The sequence below is a fragment of the Ranitomeya variabilis genome, chromosome 1 (assembly GCF_051348905.1).
Source record: "Ranitomeya variabilis isolate aRanVar5 chromosome 1, aRanVar5.hap1, whole genome shotgun sequence".
NCBI lineage: Eukaryota > Metazoa > Chordata > Amphibia > Anura > Dendrobatidae > Ranitomeya > Ranitomeya variabilis.
In genome coordinates, this window is record NC_135232.1 from 458,874,123 (window position 1) to 458,894,370 (window position 20,248).

A 20,248-nucleotide genomic window follows, 5' to 3' on the forward strand; every position below is an offset into this window, starting at 1 on the left:
TTAAGTGTGCTGTTTAATGAATCTCTGAAAAGGACCCAGCTGACCAAGGCCAGACAAGGACCAGAGTAACTCTGCTGCCTCATTATAGTGAATGGATTTCTCAGGGGTTTCTTATGAATCATTCAGAGATCTACATGGAAACCCGATGTAAGTGCTCAGTGTAGAGCACAGGATAAATGTGATCCAAAATGTCATGTAAAATGTTCTCAATAAAAGCTTCAACTCAATTCTCAAAAAAACCGAGTCCCCATTCAAGTCCATCATCTGTTGATGGAAATATAGGGGGCTTCCACGTTACTGGTAGCGCAAAAACTCTGGAAAAGTGCTATGGCTCCTTGCCCCTAGAAGAAATCCAACAAATTCTGACTGCCCCCCTCCCTTCTGAGCCCCAGTGCGAATAAACGACATTTAAAGCCCACATGTTTGACATTTCTGTAGCGCTGAGAGGCCACTTAATTTACGGGGTGTATGTCTCCAGAAGCATGAGCTGGGTGTAATGTAGCGGCATTACAATGTACAGGCACTAAAATATAGGGCACTGCTTCGTACTGGGCACTGCAACATACTGCATACTATTTAAGAGGAATAATCTAAAATTTGCATAAATTAGTATGTGTTTAAGGACACTCGGGTATAGTACCATTTTCTATCATTGTAGTCACCATTAGATTCAGTGTTCCATTCTTATTAAGCACCCTATCATGGTATCAGAATTAGTTTGGTGGGGCCGCAACCTACCCTATCCTATATTGCTATATTACCATAAACATCTGACTGACGCTAATAAATTACAATACAAAGCCTCCCCAACATGTTTCACCAGACAACCTGGCGTCATCAGGGGATTGAGTTTACATGAACAAGCACATGGAAAACCTTGTCCTTTAAATGTTTGATTCTGATGTAATTTAGGAGTAAACCAATCGCATTAAATGATATACTGGTGCTTCTCACAAAATTAGAATATCATCAAAAAGTTAATTTATTTCAGTTCTTCGATACAAAAATTAAAACTCAAATATTATATAGTCATTACAAACTGAGTGATCTATTTCAAGTGTTTATTTCTGTTACTGTTGATGATTATGGCTTACAGCCAATGAAAACCCAAAAGTCATTATCTCAGTAAATTAGAATACTTTTTAACAAGAGCTTGAACAAAGATTTTAAAATCAGAAATGTTGGCCCACTGAAATGTATGTTCAGTAAATGCACTCAATACTTGGTTGGGGCTCCTTTTGCATCAATTACTGCATGAATGCAGCGTAGCATGGAGGCGATCAGCCTGTGGCACTGCTGAGGTGTTACAGAAGCCCAAGTTGCTTTGATAGAAGCCTTCAGCTCATATGCATTTTTGGGTCTGGTGTCTCTCATCTTTCTCTTGACAAGAGAATCTATGGGGTTAAGGTCAGGCGAGTTTGCTGGCCATTCAGGCACCGTGATACTGTTGTTTTTAAACCAGGTATTGGTACTTTTGGCAGAGTGGGCCAATGCCAAGTCCTGCTGGAGAATGCAATTTGTTACTGAAATGTATGTTCAGTAAATGCACTGAATACTTGGCCGGGGCTCCTTTTGCATCAATTACTGCACCAATTCAGCGTGGCATGGAGGTCAGGTGAGTTTGCTGACCAATCAAGCACAGTGATACTGTTGATTTTAAACCAGGTATTGGTACTTTTGGTGGTGTGGACAGGTGCCAAGTCCTGCTGGAGAATGAAATTTCCATCTCCAAAAAGCTTATCGGTAGAGGGAAGCATGAAGTGCACTAAAATTTCCTGGTAGCTGGCTGCGCTGACTTTGGTCTTGATAAAGTGGACCTACACCAGCAGATGACATGGCTTCTCAAACCATCACTGATTGTGGAAACTTCACACTAGACCTCAAGCAGCTTGGATTGTGTGCCTCTCCACTCTTCCTCCAGACTCTGGGACTTTGATTTCCAAATGAAATGCAAAATTTACTTTCATCAGAAAACAACTCCTTGGAACACTGAGCAACAGTCCAGTTATTTTTCTCCTTGGCTCAGGTGAGATGTTTCTGGCATTGTTTATTGGTCATGAGTTGCAAGGAATGCTACACTTGAAGCCCATGTCCTGGAGACATCTGTGTGTGGTGGCACTTGAAGCAATGACTCCACCAGCTGTCCACTCCTTGTGACTCTCCCCCAAATTTTTCAATGGCCTTTTCTTAACAATCCTTTCAAGTCTGCGGTTATCCAGGTTGCTTGTCCACCTTTTTCTACCATACTTTTTCCTTCTACTCAACTTTCCATTAATATGATTGGATACAGTACTCTGTGATCAGCCAGCATCTTTAGCAATGACCTTTTGTGGCTTACCCACTTTGTGGAATGTGTCAAAGACTGCCTTCTGGACATCTATCAAGTCAACAGTCTTCCCCATGATTGTGGAGCCTACTGAAACAGACTAAGGGACCTTTTCAAACACTTAGGGTACTTTCACACTTCCGTCTTTTTTGCTCCGTCGCAATCCGTCATTATGGGCAAAAAACGGATCCTGCAAATGTGCTTGCAGGATGCGTTTTTTGCCCATAGACTTGAATAAGCGACGGATCGCGACAGATGGGCACATGTCGCATCCGTCGTACAATGGATGCGTCGTGTTTTGGTGGATGCGATGCACAAAAAAAGTTCTATGCAACTTTTTTTGTCCGTCGGTTCCGCTTTTTCCGACCGCGCATGCGCAGCCGGAACTCCGCCCCCTCCTCCCCGCTCATCACACTGGGCAGCGGATGCGTCGTAAGACTGCATCTGCTGCCCACGTTGTGCTAAATTTAGCACAACGTCCGTCGGGCCGACGGTTTGCGACGGCCCCATACCGATGGAAGTGTGAAAGTACCCTTAGGAAGCCTTTGCAGGTGTTTTTTGTTAATTATTCTAATTTACTGAGATAATTACTTTTGGGTTTTCATGGGCTGTAAGCCATAATCATCAATATTAATAGAAATAAACACTTGAAATAGATCACTCTGTTTGTAATGACTCTATATAACATATTTTTCACTTTTTGTATTGAAGAGCTGAAATAAATTAACTTTTTGATGATATTCTAATTTTGTGAGAAGCACCTGTATAAGGGGAATGGGTAAGCATATCATGCAGGGTCAATACACCTCAGCAATAGGTGCTTCCATTAAAACCCTTGTCATTTTGTACTGGTCTATCATAATCTGTACTCACAAATCCCAGCACCGCTAGTCCAGTAAGTACAAATAAAATGGGATTAAAGTTGAAGAGAACACTTACATTGCGTTGTCATTTCATCTCATGGCTGGCCGTGTGCTGTGGGGGATGGGCGAGCATCTATCCAGATGCATCACCCCTCTCAGCTAGACCCCGGACAAAAGACGCATGAAGACTGCTGCTTCACTCATTTCCCAGCCTAAAACCTAGGCACTCCCCCTGTGGTGACTTCACTTAGAGGCTAAATCCTCCCCTTTTCTTAGAGTTATGAAAACCATTTTTATACCTAGCTCGCTGTGTGAACCTCGTATACGAAAGACACAATGATCAGGAGGTGCACCACGTACGGAGAATCCCGCTCCTTGCACTCGTTGAGTTTAGCTTCTAGTGATTTCAGGGAGTTATAGATATCTCGATGGACATCCGGAATATGTAACCCTTGTATCTCTAGCCCTGATTGGTGCCAATATATATAACTTGAAAAGAACAATAGAATCCCATGCTTTCTGTACCAGTTTTGGCTGGTATTCAGGGGGAGCAATGAGGAGTTTAAAGCGATTTGCTTTTGCAGCTCAAAACCATAAAAATTCTTGAAGGAGGGGGAAATGGTTTAAGATTACACACGCAGGCACATGAAACTGCAGCTGGGAGCTCTGTATGTGTAATTGAAGTAGTCAGAACTTCCTATTTCCTGACATGAGCCAAAACCAGGAGTGGGTGATAAATACAGAAGTGGTGACATGTATCTATTATACTTTTCCTCTGATTGTTCCTCTCCTGGTTTTGGCTTACAAATACTGAGGTAAAATACTTAACGTGGCTTAAGAATCTGCTGGAAAGCTTGCAGTCCACATTTTTTCCATAAAGCCCTATCCAGTAAAAGGAGGGGTTGAGAGCATGCGCTATTGTATAGGATTAGACATACATCTGAGGATATACCTGTAAGGCCAGGGTCACACTCGCACGAGTCTCGCATCTCAATACGCGGTACTGCCGTCGGCACTCGGCACCGGAGCGTGCGGCTGCATGTATTTCTATGCAAGTGAGCACTCCGGTCCGAGTGTCGGCGGCAGTGCCAGGTATTGAGATGCGAGACTCGTGCGAGTTTCTCGCAAGTGTGATCCCAGCATAACCCGTATTGTGAACATAGGCTTATTGTGTGCCAGTAATCCCTCTTTTTGATCACCGTAATATGCCACCTTGTTGAGCAAGCAGCCAAAAAGTGTAAATCTGGCGCAAAGCATGAAGACATTGCCTGTCAGCAGCACAAGATTGCATGTCATTTCTAATAGGAGGGAGCCAGTCTACAAATATACAGTAACACTCCTACTTCTGGCTGCTGGGAACTTTCCTGTCACGGCCTCTGCCTCACCACAAGCTCTGGCTTGCTGAGCACAGGGTGTGTTCCTGGCAGCATAAGCTGAGGTTATCGCTAATGGCGGTACAGGAGACCAGAGTTTGTCGTAGGTGTGCACACAATGCTAGTCATGGAAACACATGAAGCTCAGCTGAGCTGGGAGCAGCTGCCAGAATCCCCACACCCACAGGAGCTGAGGAGAGTGACGTGTAATGGCTGCAGCTCTCACAGGCAGCCAGAGGGCCAGCCTAGTATTCCCGCCCACACACTGCACTGTGCACTGTCACCATACAGCGAGGAGGGAAGGAAGGAAGAGGCCGCCTGCCATCATGGTGTCGCATGTGGAGAACCTGGTAGGTACTGGACGGTGAGGGCCTGGGCACTGTCATGTTTAACCCCTCTCTTGCTGGGGGAGAATACCTCAGGTGGCCTCTTCTGTGAGGCTCCTGGAGGAGTGATGCCGGCACACATTGGCAGTGTCTGGCTTCTACCACACAGTCTTGGTGCAGTGTTCCCCTGCAGTTGTGTTTGGACCGATGACAAAACCCTTGGCTAATTTTTTTCTTTTAAAACTTGCACAAAAATGGGCACCGGAGGGCCTGATGGAAAGGGTTAAATGACTTTGGGCCAGAATGCAGACACCCAGATAGTGATGCCCCACATCAAATTCAGGTCACTCCAGCCTGGCCCCCAAAAGGGGTTCTGGGCTTCAGAACTGGCATCAAAGTGGGTGAATAGCCAATTTTCACAGATTTGAATAATTGGTGTTTTTAAGGGGTTAAATGACTTTTAGGCCACAGATCTCCCACCACCATTACATAGATAGTGATGGCCCACATTAAGCGCAGGTCACTCCAACCTTGCCCAAATGGGATCTGGGCATCAGAACTGGCATCAAATAGCCAATGGTGGTGTGAAATCAGTGGCCCAAAGTCATTAAGAACTTCAGTTACTTATTCGCACCGTTAAAATCGAATGTTTGCCCGCTATGATGCCAGTTCTGATTCTCAGAACTAGAGATGAGCAAATTTGATCGGGTCCCTGCTTATTCGGCAAACTATAGCGCTTACTGAATAAGCTGCAGAGGGAGACCGGATACATGGAGCGCCGGCTGTTCGGCTCCGCAGATGCATGTGTCATGGCTGTCACAACAGGCTCTCCATGCATGTGTTGTGACTGTCACAGAGCCGTGACAAATGTAGCTGCGGAGCTGATCAGCTGGCGCGATCCTTGTTCCTTCTGCAGATAGCACTATACCTTACCGAATAAACAGGGACCCAGTCAAATTTGCTCATCTCTACTCAGAATCCATGTAGGCCAGGCTATGCTGACCCGAATTAGATGTGGGGCACCATTGTGTGTCTCCATTGTGAGCTCAGTGCCCTAGAGTCATCTAACCCTTTCAGTAACACTTCAGCGCCCACTTTTGTGCCAATTTTATCATTTTTGTAGCTGCTTTTACGTGTATTCACTTCAGAGCACCTCACTGCATTGTATCTTATTATTGTGATGTTTGTAGTTTAAACTTGTATTAAACAGAAAAAAAAATTAGAAATAAGAAAACAAAGTTCAGCATTGTTTAGTATTTGTAGCCGAAACCAGTAGTGGGACAATTAGGGTATGTGTCCACGTTCAGGATTGCATCAGGATTTGGTCAGGATTTTACATCAGTATTTGTAAGCCAAAACCAGGAGTGGATGATAAATGCAGAAGTGGTGCATATGTTTCTATTATACTTTTCCTCTATTTGTTCCACTCCTGGTTTTGGCTTACAAATACTGATGAAAAATCCTGACCAAATCCTGAACGTGGACACATACCCTTAGAGGAAAAGTGAATAGAAACACGTCACTACTTCTGTATTTATCACCCACTCCTGATTTTGGCTTACAAAGGCCAAATACTGAATGTATGATCGTGGTCTGACACTGAATATACTGATATTGACCTATATCAATGTTTCCTAAACTGCAGTCCTCGTGGCCCCAACAGATCATGATTTCCGGAGTTCCTTAGTATTACAAAGCTGATGGAATTACTATTAAGGCGTCAGAAACTGCTACAGGTTCTCTCACCTGTACAAGCCTAAGGAAATCCTGAGTGATGTGTTGGGGGGATGGGGTATGGGATACACTGCCCTAGACTATCAGGAAAAATAGCTTTTATGCTACTTTCTCTACTACTGGTGCATAGAGCAAGGTTATGGAAAGCCTTGTTCACACATCCGTTTTTCATGGATGCGTTTTATTCCCTATTATAGTCTAAGGCGCTGTTATGAACTGCAAAGAAATGAGGACCTCTTCACTGTTTTTACTTTTAATTCAGTTGGAGAAGCTTGAAATTGATTTTTCTTGCATATGAATAAAAAATGTATGCTACCCTGATGACTAAAACAAACCAAAATGGATGAAAATTAGATCCAACTTAGACTACTTTCACACTAGCGTCTTTTGGCCTCCGTCACAATGCGTCGTTTTGGAGAAAAAACGCATCCTGCAAAAGTGCTTGCAGGATGCGTTTTTTTCTCCATTGACTAGAATTAGCGACGCATTGCGACGGATTGCCACACGTCGCAACCGTCGTGCGACCGATGCGTCGTGTTGTGGCGGATCGTCGGGGAAAAAACGCTACATGTAACTTTTTTTGTGTGACGTGTCCGCCATTTCCGACTGCGCATGCGCGGCCGGAACTCCGCCCCCTCCTCCCCGCACCTCACAATGGGGCAGCGTATGCGTTGAAAAACTGCATCCGCTGCCCCTGAAGTGCGGCGCTTTCAACGCTAGCGTCGTTGCGTCGGCACGTCGCTAGTGTGAAAGTAGCCTTAGTGATTCATTACACTTATTAAAGGGGTTATGTGGGACCTTAGAGGGACTCTGTCAGCACAGAAAGACTGTTCAAACTAAGTCCAACCACTCGGTGCTTCATAGCAGGGCTAGTTATTTGTATACACCTTTCCACCTGCTTGTTTTACCTCAATATCCAATCCCCTTCTCTTTTATTGACCTCTCTAACTTCATAGAGTCAGAGAAGGGCGGAGATGGATGGAAACCAAGCAGGTGGGAAGGTGTATATAAATGATTGACTCCGGCATGAAACACCGAGTGCCTGTACTGGGTTTGAACAGTCGTTTTGTGCTGACTGTCTCCACTTGTCATGCTGGAAGATGCTGCTGGCAACAGAACGTTCTCCACGGCGTCACCAGATTCTGTCATATCTGTCACAAGCTCTGTGTGAACTTGCTCTCATCAGTGAAGAGCACATGGTGCCAATGTCGAATCTGCCTTTTTGTCTTCTCTAGCAAATGCCAATTGCCCTGCGCGGTGTTGGGCTGTAAGCTCAACACCCACTAGTGGATGTCGGGCCCTCATACCACCCTTATGGGGTCTGTTTGTGACAGTTTGAGCAGACACATGGATGTTAGTGGCCTGCTAGAGGTCATTTTGCAGGGCTCTGGCACTGCTCCTCCTTGGACGAATGAGGAAGGAGTGGTCATGCTGCTGGGTTGTTGTCCTCCTTCGGCCCCCTCGACGTATCCTTGTATACTGGCCTGTCTTCTGGTATCTGCTCGATGCTCTGGACACTGTGCTGACAGACACAACTACCCTTCTTGCCAAAGCTCACATTGATGTGCCATCCTGAATGAGCTGCACTACCTGAGCAATTTCTGTGGGTTGTAGACACTGCTTCATGCTACTGTACCTCAGGGGAGGAGAGCAATGCCAAAATGCAAAAGTGGCCAAAACAGCCAAAAAGGATGACCCAATGCAGACCACTTCTTTATAGGTGTTATGTTGCTAATTGCCTATCATTTCTACCTGTTGTCTGTTCCGTTTGCACAACATCAGGAGAAATTGATTGTCAATCAGTGTTGCTTCATAACTGGACAGGTTGATTTCACAGTGTGATTTGACTTGGAGTTACATTGTGTTTAAGTGTTCCCTTTATTTTTTGAGCAGTGTACATTAGCACATGCCCTCTGATTACCTTGCCTGGCCTTACCTTTACTGATTTTGTTTTTCAAAGTCTGGGGGAAAAAAAGCAGGCTGGAATTTGATTGCTTATCTGTTACTTTTTTTTTGAGTATCTGTCAAACCAGGATTTATGTATTTTCTGTCTATTTCCAAAATAGGTATCCTCATTTGGCTTAAAGTGGGACCACGCTCCAAAGGCAAAATTAAAATTTTTCTTTAAGGCGTTTTGATAAAGGCTTGAATACCGACGGCTTTATATTTTTAGTAATAACTTTAGAATGAAAGTATTCTTTCAGTAATATGCCACTATCGATTTCTTTTGACAGGACGAATTTAATGCAATTATTATAAGTGGTGGAAATAAACTAATAGTTGTGGATTTCACCGCTACGTGGTGCGGACCATGTCAAACAATAGCTCCTTTCTATGAGGTAAGTTAAAACTTTAGATTTTTTTTTACTTCAGAAGGTTGTCTAGCTGTGGGAGAAGAGATGCAAATGATCGAAATGATCAGCAGAAGTATCAGTATCTATCTCGCTGGATCCTGTGCTACTGCTTGAAAAATGGATATTTTTGACTGCCAGAAAAAGACGCAGCGTGAATATACCATAACGGTATGTGCACACATTCAATATTTGCAGTAGAAAAATCTGCTGCAAACACTGATGTGTTGACACAAAAAATGCTGCATAAAATACACTCTGTTTTTACTAATTTTTGCATTTGTTTATTGTTATTCATTTTCCTCATTCATTAGAATGAGTGAAATCTGCAGCAAAAATGCTGAAAGGATTCACATTCCGCAGACTTGATTCTGCTACAAGTCACAAATAAGCAACATGTCCATGAGACGAACAGGATTCTCACTCAGTTTTCTGAATCGGGAAACCCTTTAGGTTTTGTGATAAATTTGCGCATAAACACAATGTGCATACAGCCTTAGGTTTCAAATAAACCTGTAGCTATGTCAGTAATTTGAGTTTTATTCGTTTTATTTTAAATTTGATCTTTGTTTAACCATTTGTGTTTGTTCTGCAGTCCCTCGCCTGTAAATACCCTGCTATCCTCCTATACAAGGTTGATGTGGATACTGCAGCGGTAAGATGTTGCTTTATTTTAATGCACTTGTCATAGATCATTAAATGCCTCAAAGTCAATCCTATTTTCATCTTTGTGACCGCTGTTATGACCCCAATGGCGAGGGTCTCAGAGGAACGTGGAAGTCTGCAGAATACAAAAATCCAGCTCATAGGGCAGTGGTAACTGGGTTGACCATATATCTACTCCTAACGCCAACACTAGAAGTAGCCGGGGATCATTCCTACGTTGGTTCTAGATGACACGCTCCAGCCGGAGAATCTAGCTACCCCTAGTAGAGGAAAATAAAAGACCTTTCTTGCCTCCAGAGAAGGGGACCCCAAAGCTGGATAGAAGCCCCCCACAAATAATAACGGTGAGGTAAGAGGAAATGACAAACACAGAAATGAACCAGGTTTAGCACAGAGAGGCCCGCTTACTGATAGCAGAATAAAGAAAGGTAACTTATATGGTCAACAAAAACCCTGTCAAAATCCACACTGGAAATTCAAGAACCCCCGAACCGTCTAACGGTCCGGGGGGAGAACACCAGCCCCCCTAGAGCTTCCAGCAAAGGTCAGGATATAGATTTGGAACAAGCTGGACAAAAATACAAAAACCAAAACATATAGCAAAAGCAAAAGGCAGACTTAGCTGATATAACTGGAACCAGGATCAGTAGACAAGAGCACAGCAGACTAGCTCTGATAACTACGTTGCCAGGCATTGAACTGAAGGTCCAAGGAGCTTATATAGCAACACCCCTAACTAACGACCCAGGTGCGGATAAAAGGGATGACAGAAAAACCAGAGTCCAAAAAACTAGTAACCACTAGAGGGAGCAAAAAGCGAATTCACAACAGACCGCCTCACAAGCATGATGGTGCTTTTTCCAATTCAGCCTCATAGATTGCTTGTTCCTTACCTACGGTTTCTTCAGTGGTGTAGGTTTTACATTAGAACATTAGATCTTACTTTTATATTTTAGATTAGAAGTGTTTATCAGTGTATCTGTTTATTACACAAATCACATGGAAATGGTGAAGATTCGATACATCCAACGGGGTCTCAAAAGATTAAAATTGCATGAGATCCTGTCGTTAATTCGAAGTTGATCATTAAACGCCTTCACTCCCCAGCAATATATATAAATAATTTTAATATTTTACATTTTCGGGATATTGTGCTATGTGATGGCTTGAGCTAACATTTTTATTGATACCATTTTGGGGTAGATGCAATGTTTTGATCGCCCCATTGAATTTTCTGGCAATGTTGCTGTGGCCAAAAAAGTGTAATTCTGGTGTCTTGATATTTTTTTTTCTCACGCGGTTTACTGATTATTATACTACATGATTTGAAAAATCAGACTTTAACAAACGCAGCAATACCAAATATGTGTATTAATCCCTATTAATCCAGATTAGCAGCTGCAGGTGGAGCTTCCTCCCGTGATATTAAAGAACATGATGGCTGATTAAATAAGCCATCATCTGAAGGGAAAATTGTGGGCTCTACAAGCAAGCCTGCTTTAAAGTCAGTGACACGACATGTGACGTAAATGTACATCATATGTCGTGAAGGGATTGATGACAGTCTTCTGACATTACCAATCCTATTGTAAAATCTCAATGCACAAAATGGAATTCTGTGAGCAATGTCTGCCACCATCATGATGATTGACATCTATCTCCCTACTGCCTAACTCCGTGTTCACCAACTCCGGTCCTCAAGAGCCACCATCAGGTCATGTTTTCAGGATTTCCTTAGTATTGCCCAGGTGATAATTGCATCACCTTCACAGGCAATAATTCCATCACCTGTGCAATACTAAGGAAATCCTGAAAACATGACCTGTTGGTGGCTCTTCAGGACCGGAGTTGGGGAACACTGGCCTAACTGGTGGGAGCCAACTGTCAATCAATATAACGTTAGCAGTCACGGCCTGTCAACAGTGCAGCCCAGAAGAAGAGCTGCTCTGTTGACCTGGAGCAATTGAATAGCCGGTGTAACAGGCAGATAGATGCGTCTTTTAGCAACTACCTGCTGTTAGTTTTTATGCCCATAGTAAAAAAAAAATAAGTCTGGACAACCCCTTAACGACCGGAGGTATTTTTGTTTTTTAGTTTTCGTTTTTTGCTCCCCTTCTTCCCAGAGCCATACATTTTTTCATTTTTCGGTCAAAATGTACTTTTGAAATACATCATTGGTTTTAACATATTGTGTACTAGAAAATGGGAAAAAAATTCCAAGTATGGTAAAATTACAAAAAAAAGTGCAATTCCTCAGTTGTTTTTTACCATGTTCAATAAATGCTAAAAGTGACCTGCCATTATGATTCTCCAGGTCATTACGAATTCATAGACTCCAAACATGTCTAGGTTCTTTTTTTTTTTTTTATTTAAGTGGTGAAAAAAAATCCAAACTTTGATTTAAAAATAAAAAATGGCACCATTTTCTGAGACCAGTAGCTTCTCCATTTTTCGTGATTTGGGGCTGGTTGATGGCTTATTTTTTGCGCGCCTAGCTGACGTTTTTATTTGTCATTTTGGTGCAGATACGATCTTTTGATCGCCCGTTATTGCATTTTATTGCAATGAAGCAGTGACCAAAAAAATGATATTCTGGTGTTTTGAATTTTTTTTCTCGTTACTCCGTTTAGCGATCGGGTTAATTATTTTTTTTATATTGATCAGGCGATTCTGAAAACACCGATACCAAATATGTGTATGCTTGATTTTTTTTTTTTTTTCTATTTTGAATGGGGCGCAAGGGGGGTGACTTGAACTTTTATATTTTACATTTTTTTATATATATATTTTTAAACTTTTTTTTTTTTTTTTTTACTTTTTGCTTTCTTCAATAGTCTCCATGGGAACTTAGAAGCTGCAGTTGTCTGATCGCTTGTGCCACACACAGGCGATGATCAGATCACCTGTGTAGCAGAAATGCTCACTTGCTATGAGCGCCAACAACCAGGCGGCAACTTGTGGCAATCAGGCTGTGACAACCATAGAAATCTGCTGGAGTCCTCTGGTTGTCATGCCAACTCATCGGAGATGCGTGATCATGTGACGGGGTCACCGATGGGCGTGATTTCCAGCGCGCTTCCGGTAAGCGTGAGTTTAATGCCGCGGGTGGATTGCGTTTCCACCCGCGGCTGTTAGAGGCACATGTCCGCTGTTTAAAACAGCTTACATGTGCTGGGATAGATGTGGGCTCAGCGTCGGGACCAACATCAAAGGGAGGGATTGCGACATGGGCGTATTATTCGGAAAAGGGGTTAATCTTTTCATGAGATGATCATTAATCTATTAATTAACCTCTTAGTGACAGAGCCAATTTGGTACTTACCGTATTTTTCAGACTATAAGACGCACTTTTGTTCCCCAAAATCTTGGAGGAAAGTGGGGGGGGGGGGGTGTCTTATAATCCGAATCTGTGTGCTGTGCTGTAAAGGAGGGGGAGCAGCACTGGAGTGGTGTCAGGGGGCTGGGGTGGGCTGCCTGCAGGCTGCTGAGACAGCAGGAGGTTCTGTGCTCCCGCTCATTAGCCTCATGTAATATTCACTGCACCTGCTGTCCATCACCTCGGTGCTGAACCTGTGCCGAGTTGATTCACAGGGGAGCAGGGAATATTACATGTGCCTGCATCTCCCCCCCCCTCCCATCATGGATATGGCCCCCGGTCACTCTTATACGCCCCCCTGTGCTGCTGGCAGGCACATGCTTCCCCCTCCCTGTGCTGCTGGCAGGCACATGCTTTCCCCTCCCCGTGCTGCTGGCAGGCACATGCCCCCCCCTGTGCTGCTGGCAGGCACATGCCCCCCCCTGTGCTGCTGGCAGGCACATGCCCCCCCCCCGTGCTGCTGGCAGGTACTTGCCCCCCCCGTGCTGCTGGCAGGCACATGATAAAATAACACTTTACTCACCTTCCCCTGATGGTTCCGTGCTCACAGCTCCTCGGTTGCTTCCTGTGCTGACATCCGATCATGTGATCGGCACAGCACAGTGATGACATCACTGTGTGCCCAGGTCACATGATCCGATGCCTGGGAAACAGGAAGCGCAGCCGAGGGGCTGTGAGCACGGAGCCATCAGGGAAAGGTGAGTTAAGTGTTTGTTATTTTATCATGTGTCTGCAAGCAGCAGGGGGGGGTGGCATGTGTCTGCCAGCAGCAGAGGGGGGGTGGCATGTGTCTGCCAGCAGCACAGGGGGGGCATGTGTCTGCCAGCAGCACAGGGGGGGCATGTGTCTGCCAGCAGCACAGGGGGGGCATGTGTCTGCCAGCAGCACAGGGGGGCATGTGTCTGCCAGCAGCACAAGGATGGGGGTTATATAGATGCCAGGATGAGGGACATATGATTTGTAAGACGGACACTGGCATTATAAGACAGACCCCCCAATTAACATAAAAAAAATATTTTTTTCTCTTTTTCTTCACCAAATTTGGGGGGTGCGTCTTATAATCAGGTGCGTCTTATAGTCCGAAAAATACGGTAATGACCAATCCAATTTTTACATTTCTGACCACTGTCACTTTATGAGGTTATAGCAATAGAACGTTTCAATGTATCCCACTGGTTCTGAGATTTTTTTCGTGACATATTGTACTTCATGTTAGTGGTAACATTTGTTTGATATAACTTGCTTTTATTTATGACAAAAATGGAAATTTGGCAAAATTTTGAAAATTTTGCAATTTTTAAAATTTTAATTTTTGTACCCTTAAATCAGAGTCATATCGCAAAAAATAGTTAATAAGTAACATTTCCCATATGTCTACTGTACATCAGCACAATTTTGGAAGCATATTTTTTTTTAGGACGTTGTAAGGGTTAAAAGTTGACCAGTGATTAAATTTTTTATTTTATTATTTTCACCTAACTAAAGGAGGGTTTGATTTACTATTTTTTTTATTTTGATCACTGTGATATGATCTATCATAGTAATCAAAATGAACTAATAGGAAACATTTTCTATTGTTGCCGGGTGCCGGTAGGCAGATCTCAGCGGGTGCGCACTGCACATGTGCCCGCCATTTTCTACAGGAAGAAGATGCCGGCGGCCCGGGAGACTTCACGGGGGGTTGCCGGGACAATGGAGGTACTGGGGGGTGATCGGGGACCCCATTTCTCTCTCCTCTGATGTGCGGTCACATGAGAGGAGAGAGAAATTAAATGTAAAATTGGACTTTTTTTTGTTTTGCGGTCGCCGTTATTCTGTTAATAACGGCGATTGCAACACTGGGGTCAGTAAAAACCGACCCGAATCATGATCCTGGGGTCTCAGCTACCCCCGGCAGCCAAGACCCCAGAGAAATTCCGACTCTGGGGGGCGCTATACACTTATTTCTCAACGCCGTTAAAAAGCAACGCTAAGGCATAAGTACCCTTAATTGACGACATTAAAAGGCGTATTGGTGGTCGTTAAGGGGTTAATAGATTTTAAAGGATAACCATACGCACTGATTTAATAACCTAGTTAACATTTAATGGAATGAGATTCTGAAATTCTGTTTATGGCACATCTTTGCATATTAGTGTAGCTACACCAGAGGTGACGCAATGCTGTGAAGTTCTGAAAACCCCTCCAAAAGTCTGCATGTCTGTATATCACATTGTCATTCAGCAGTACACTCGGTTCTCTAGGGATGAGCTTTAGTTTTTCTTCACATACATGGTTTATGTTTTTCAGGATATAGCTGCGGAATGTGGCATAAGAGCCATGCCTACTTTTCAGTTTTACAAGGATGGAAAAAAGGTATGGTCTACATATGTCATAATTATAGTGTTTGGGACATCCTTATAACAGTGTAATATTGCTAGTTGCATGAGGGTACGTGCCCACGATCCAGAGTTGCTGCGGGTTTTACGCTGCGTACTTATGCAGCATCAAACCCGCAGCGGCCAGATGTTACACCATAGTGGATGGAATTTCAAGGAATCCCATGTCCATTATCCGTCCATAGACACCTTCGGATCACCCACGGAGACGGACATGCAGTGTGTCTTTCCAGACCGCAGCACATCAATTTGTCTTGTGGAGACGCCAATAGAATGTATTGGACACGGTGAATTCACACGGTTCATTGAACTCATGCGGATTCACCTGTGTTCAATAGAGAGCAGCTCTTTAAACGCAGTGAATATGTGCTGCGTTGAAAGCGCTGCTACATCCAGATCGTGGGCACCTGGTCTTATTGTATTGAGAGAAGGGTACTAGAAACCTTTCTGAACGCGACCACAAGCTCATGTATGAATGGTCACATGACGCCCACTAAAACTGCGTGGAATCCCAATAGTGTACTTATTAAACACTGTTAGGATACCACATATTGGACTCATTACTTCATTTTACACTTGGCCTGGAAAACCACTTTGGCACAAAATCCTTATTATATGGGATGGAGCTCTGCGAACCTTCTGCCCCCTGTCTGCATCACCAGCTGGCTCCTTCAGGGTCCTGCAAATGTACTGTATTCACTCTCTACATATAATGTACTGGAGAATGGTGAAAGCAAAGATACACTCATTGTTGCCGTTCTTTTATTTTGTTTTTTATGGCATTCATTTTGCTGTCAAAATGACCCAGCAACATTATTCTTCAGGCCAATAGATACAATAAATAATACAGTAGGTATTCATTAGTGGGATTGCTAAGGCAAAATAAGACAGGAGGTAAGGAGTTAGCAGAAGTCAACTCCAAAGCAGTCCTGGGAAATTCTGCTTTCAGGTCACATTCGATGACTTGTGCTTACCTTCACAAAATGAAGAAAACATAGAAGTGAGTGGAAAGGCTGCAAAGACTGAATATGACACATAAGTTTATTTTTGTTTAACTGGTATGTTTAAATGAATTACAGGGCTTTACTTCAGCTATTCTTTCTTTATTGACACGTAAATATTTGTCTCTAACCCTTCAGGTTGATGATCTCTGTGGTGCTGATCCTGATAAACTTGAATCTTTAATTAAGAAGTGGACACAAGATCAATGAAGATATTGTCCAAAATCGCATGCAGATACTGTAATTTGCCTTAAGAGTGGAATAACTGCATCTTTGTCCACTACCTGTTTTCCTGCAGTCCTCTCCATATCCTAGGACCCTGAGAAATTGCATAGTAGGACAACTCACTACCTCCACTAAAAAGGATTGTGGTCATTGATAGCATTAATGAACATTGGCTTTTCTTAAATGCTGCCTAACTATGGTCTGTGTAGAGTGTGCTTCATCTTCATCATAGAAGTAGTTATTCCTGGACTCCCATATGTGCACATACTGTACATAAAAGTGCTTGCTCAGACTGATACTCAAGCACTTCAATGTATAATGTATGCAGGAACTCTAGCTGCAGGTTAAGCACTATTTATTGGAAACCGGCAAACCTTTTTTTTTTTTTTTAATGACTGTCTACATTTCACAATTGTTTGGCTAGATGTAGACTAGTTCTCTGGTTTAAACTGCTTCTTTCAGCATGATCTTAATTTACAGAATAAAGTAGTTAATGTATACTATAAAGAATTTAAGTTTAAAAAAATATTTCTATTTAAGAAACCGTATGTACAACCATTTAAGAAACATGCGTACAGCTAGGACTACTTTACTGAAGATGTTTGACCTTTTTTTTTTTTAGTTCACAACTCTTATTGTTCAGAATTATAGGATTTCCCAAATTCCAGTAACATTTTCCTCCCATATGTTTTCATTAAAATTCTCTCGAGAAACTAAACTATATTTTGCAGTGTTGTTATTTCCAGAACAATCTTAATGGATAAAATAACTGTATTCATAACGTGTAACATGTGCCATTTATAAATCATTACAACAAAAGATATGCTTGCCTAGTGGAGACCTGGGCAAACTGCGGCCTGAGTGCCACATGCGGCTCTTCAGCTGTTCTGGGGTGGACTTGGACAGCCAGAGGGCTAAATATAGTGGCGTCCTTCACTATACGGCTACCCCGTACCTGGCATCCTGCTTGCATCTGTGTTTTCAGGACTCGCATAGCATTTTATTTATCAGTCAGTACTTGGGTGGGTGGCCATAAAATTGTAGGAACGTCTTGTTTGGAAAGCTATTATACTCTGTGATGGTTTGTGGTTCAATCGCACTTTGTGGGGGGGGGTTGCATGGGGGGAACCTGTTGATTAAGGTACTTCTATACTTGATGGATATGATTAGTTTTTATAAAAAAAACAGTGCATTATATGGTTTTGATTAGCTGGTACAGGTAAAAATACATGTTACAATAAGCCGTATTGTAGCTTATATTAACACATCCGCTGCTCAACATACTTAATTCTGCTCAATATTTAGTGACTAAAAATAATAATAATTAGCAGACGCATGTTCAGTAAATTGAATTGGACCTCCATAATCGTCAGGATCGCTCATGTGGCTCCTTGTTAAATTAATTGCCCAGAGGAAGATATTAAGGCTATGTGCCCTCGTTGCGGATTTTGATGCGGATCCGCAGCGTTTTTGAACGCATGGAACTGCATCAAATCCGCAGTGTAGTGCACAACCAATGTTAGTCAATGGGAAATTCAGAATTGGTGTGCACATGCTGCGGAAAAACACACGTGGATTTGCATCGTTTTATTTTCCGCAGCATGTCAATTCTTTTTCCGGATCTGCAGCGTTTCTGCACCCATTGACTTCCATTGTGTCAGTCAAATCCGCAGCAAAACCGCAGGTTTAAATAGATCTGCGGTTATCCTGCAGTGTTGCGTGCGAGAAACGCTGCAGATTGGGAGGAGGAAGAGTGTGTGAGGGCGGAGACTGTGTGTGTGGAGAAGATGTGCGTGTCTGTGCCGGTGTCTGTGTGCGGAGGTCTGAGGGTGTGTGCGTGGCTGTGTGGGGGATGTGTGTGTCTGTGTGTAGGCAGGCATCGTCCGATGGGACTACTAGTAACATCTGGCTATGTCTGCTACAGAGACAGCTAGCTGATGATGGGACAGTAGTAGTCCCACCATCCGGCTACTGTGTGGAATAGTAAAAAAAAAAGCATACAGTGCATACATGTACACGTACCATACAGCTAATCCCTGATGCCATCGATCCCCTGAAAAAAAAATATAAAAAAATAAACCAACAGTATACTCCTTGTTTTGATGTAATCCATTTAATAACAATTGTCCCACGACGATTTCCCATGTAGAGCTGTCACATCAGGAGATGTGACCGCTCTACAGGGGCCGCTGGTGTACAGGGCCAGGAGATAATCCTCCCACACTGTAGCCCTCCGCCGCCTAGAGGTCACTGGAGATCCTCCGGTCGCTTGCAACACCGCTGCGTGGGAAAATTCTCACGCAGCAGTGCCGTAAAGTGAGAGCATGAACTCCAATGAACCCTCAGTGATAACACTGCAGGAGCCATTGTCTTCTGTCAGTTTGTCATTGGTGGCCAAGTAGGACAGTCACATCTCCTGATGTGACTGTTCTACATAGGAGATCGTCGTGGGACACTCATTATTAAATAGATTACATCGGAACAGGGAGTATACTATTGGTTTATTATTTATTTATTTTTATTTTTTTTACAGTAGATCGAGGGCGTCGCCGGAATTAGGAGTATAATAAAAATGGGAAACTGTGTAGTGCTTTGTTTCATTAAAATACTTTATTCTGGCTGTGTCTTTATTTAACCCTTAACAACTATAGGATTAGTAATTGATATGTATCTTATAGACACCTGTCCATTACTAAGCCAGGCTTGATGTCACCTTACAATGCAAAGGTGACATCAACCCCACAACTATTACTCCATATGCCACTGCTACAGGGCAATGGGAAGAGAGAGGCTAAGTGCCGGAATTGGCGCATCTTGGGGATGCGCTATTTCTAGGGTGGCTGTGTGCTGGTGTTTATAGCCGGGGAGGGCAATATCCATGGTCCCTTCCTAGGCTATGAATATTAGCTGTCTGGATAGCCTTTTCTGGCTATAAATGATAGGGGGACCCCACGCCATTTTTTTTTCTCGGGGGGGGGGGGTTCCCCCGGGTCCCCCCGGGTCCCCCTATTTTAATATCAAGTAAAGGCTAAGTTTACAGCTGTGAGCTTATATTAATAGCTCGGGCAGCTCCATGGGTATTACCCCTTCCCAGGCTTTAAATATCTGCCCCAATCGCTGGCTTTCCCTCTCTGGTTTTGATAATTGTGCTGGAGCCCACTCAATTTTTTTTTTCTCCTTTTTTTTCAAATTAAACAGATACTGCGTTTAAGGCCGGGGTCATACTTACGAGTAACTCGCACGAGTCTTGCACCTCCAATATCTGGCACTACCGCCGGCACTCAGGACCGAAGTGCGCAGCTGCATGTATTTCTATGCAGCTGAATGCTCCGGTCCGAGTGCCGACGGCAGTGGCGGGTATTGAGGTGCCAGTTTCTCGCAAGTGTGATCCCGGCCGCACGCAGATTTATTTCTAATCTATAGATATTCATTTATACAACCCCTGGCAAAAATTATGGAATCACTAGCCTTGGAGGATGTTCTTTCAGTTGTTTAATTTTGTAGAAAAAAAGCAGATCACAGACATGGCACAAAACTAAAGTCATTTCAAATGGCAACTTTCTGGCTTTAAGAAACACTAAAAGAAATCAAGAACAAAAAATGTGGTAGCCAGTAATGGTTACTTTTTT

The 20,248-nt window shown here is 43.3% G+C and overlaps 1 protein-coding gene across 1 annotated transcript; it reads left to right on the forward strand.

Annotated features, from left to right (window-relative positions):
* The first annotated feature begins 4,536 nt into the window (after positions 1 to 4,536).
* On the forward strand, positions 4,537 to 17,337 carry LOC143764636 (uncharacterized). The gene is made up of 5 exons (XM_077250431.1): positions 4,537 to 4,912; positions 8,857 to 8,961; positions 9,569 to 9,628; positions 15,305 to 15,370; positions 16,533 to 17,337. Exons 1-5 carry the CDS (start codon positions 4,772 to 4,774, stop codon positions 16,602 to 16,604), a joined length of 444 nt encoding a protein of 147 aa, XP_077106546.1. The 5' UTR covers positions 4,537 to 4,771; the 3' UTR covers positions 16,605 to 17,337.
* Positions 17,338 to 20,248: the final 2,911 nt, after the last annotated feature.

Coding starts and splice junctions, on each gene's coding strand:
- LOC143764636 (XM_077250431.1), top strand. CDS start 4,772: ATGGCTGCAGCTCTCACAGGCAGCCAGAGGGCCAGCCTAGTATTCCCG. Junction 8,962..9,568: donor CAATAGCTCCTTTCTATGAG/GTAAGTTAAAAC, acceptor TTTGTTCTGCAG/TCCCTCGCCTGTAAATACCC. Junction 9,629..15,304: donor TTGATGTGGATACTGCAGCG/GTAAGATGTTGC, acceptor TATGTTTTTCAG/GATATAGCTGCGGAATGTGG.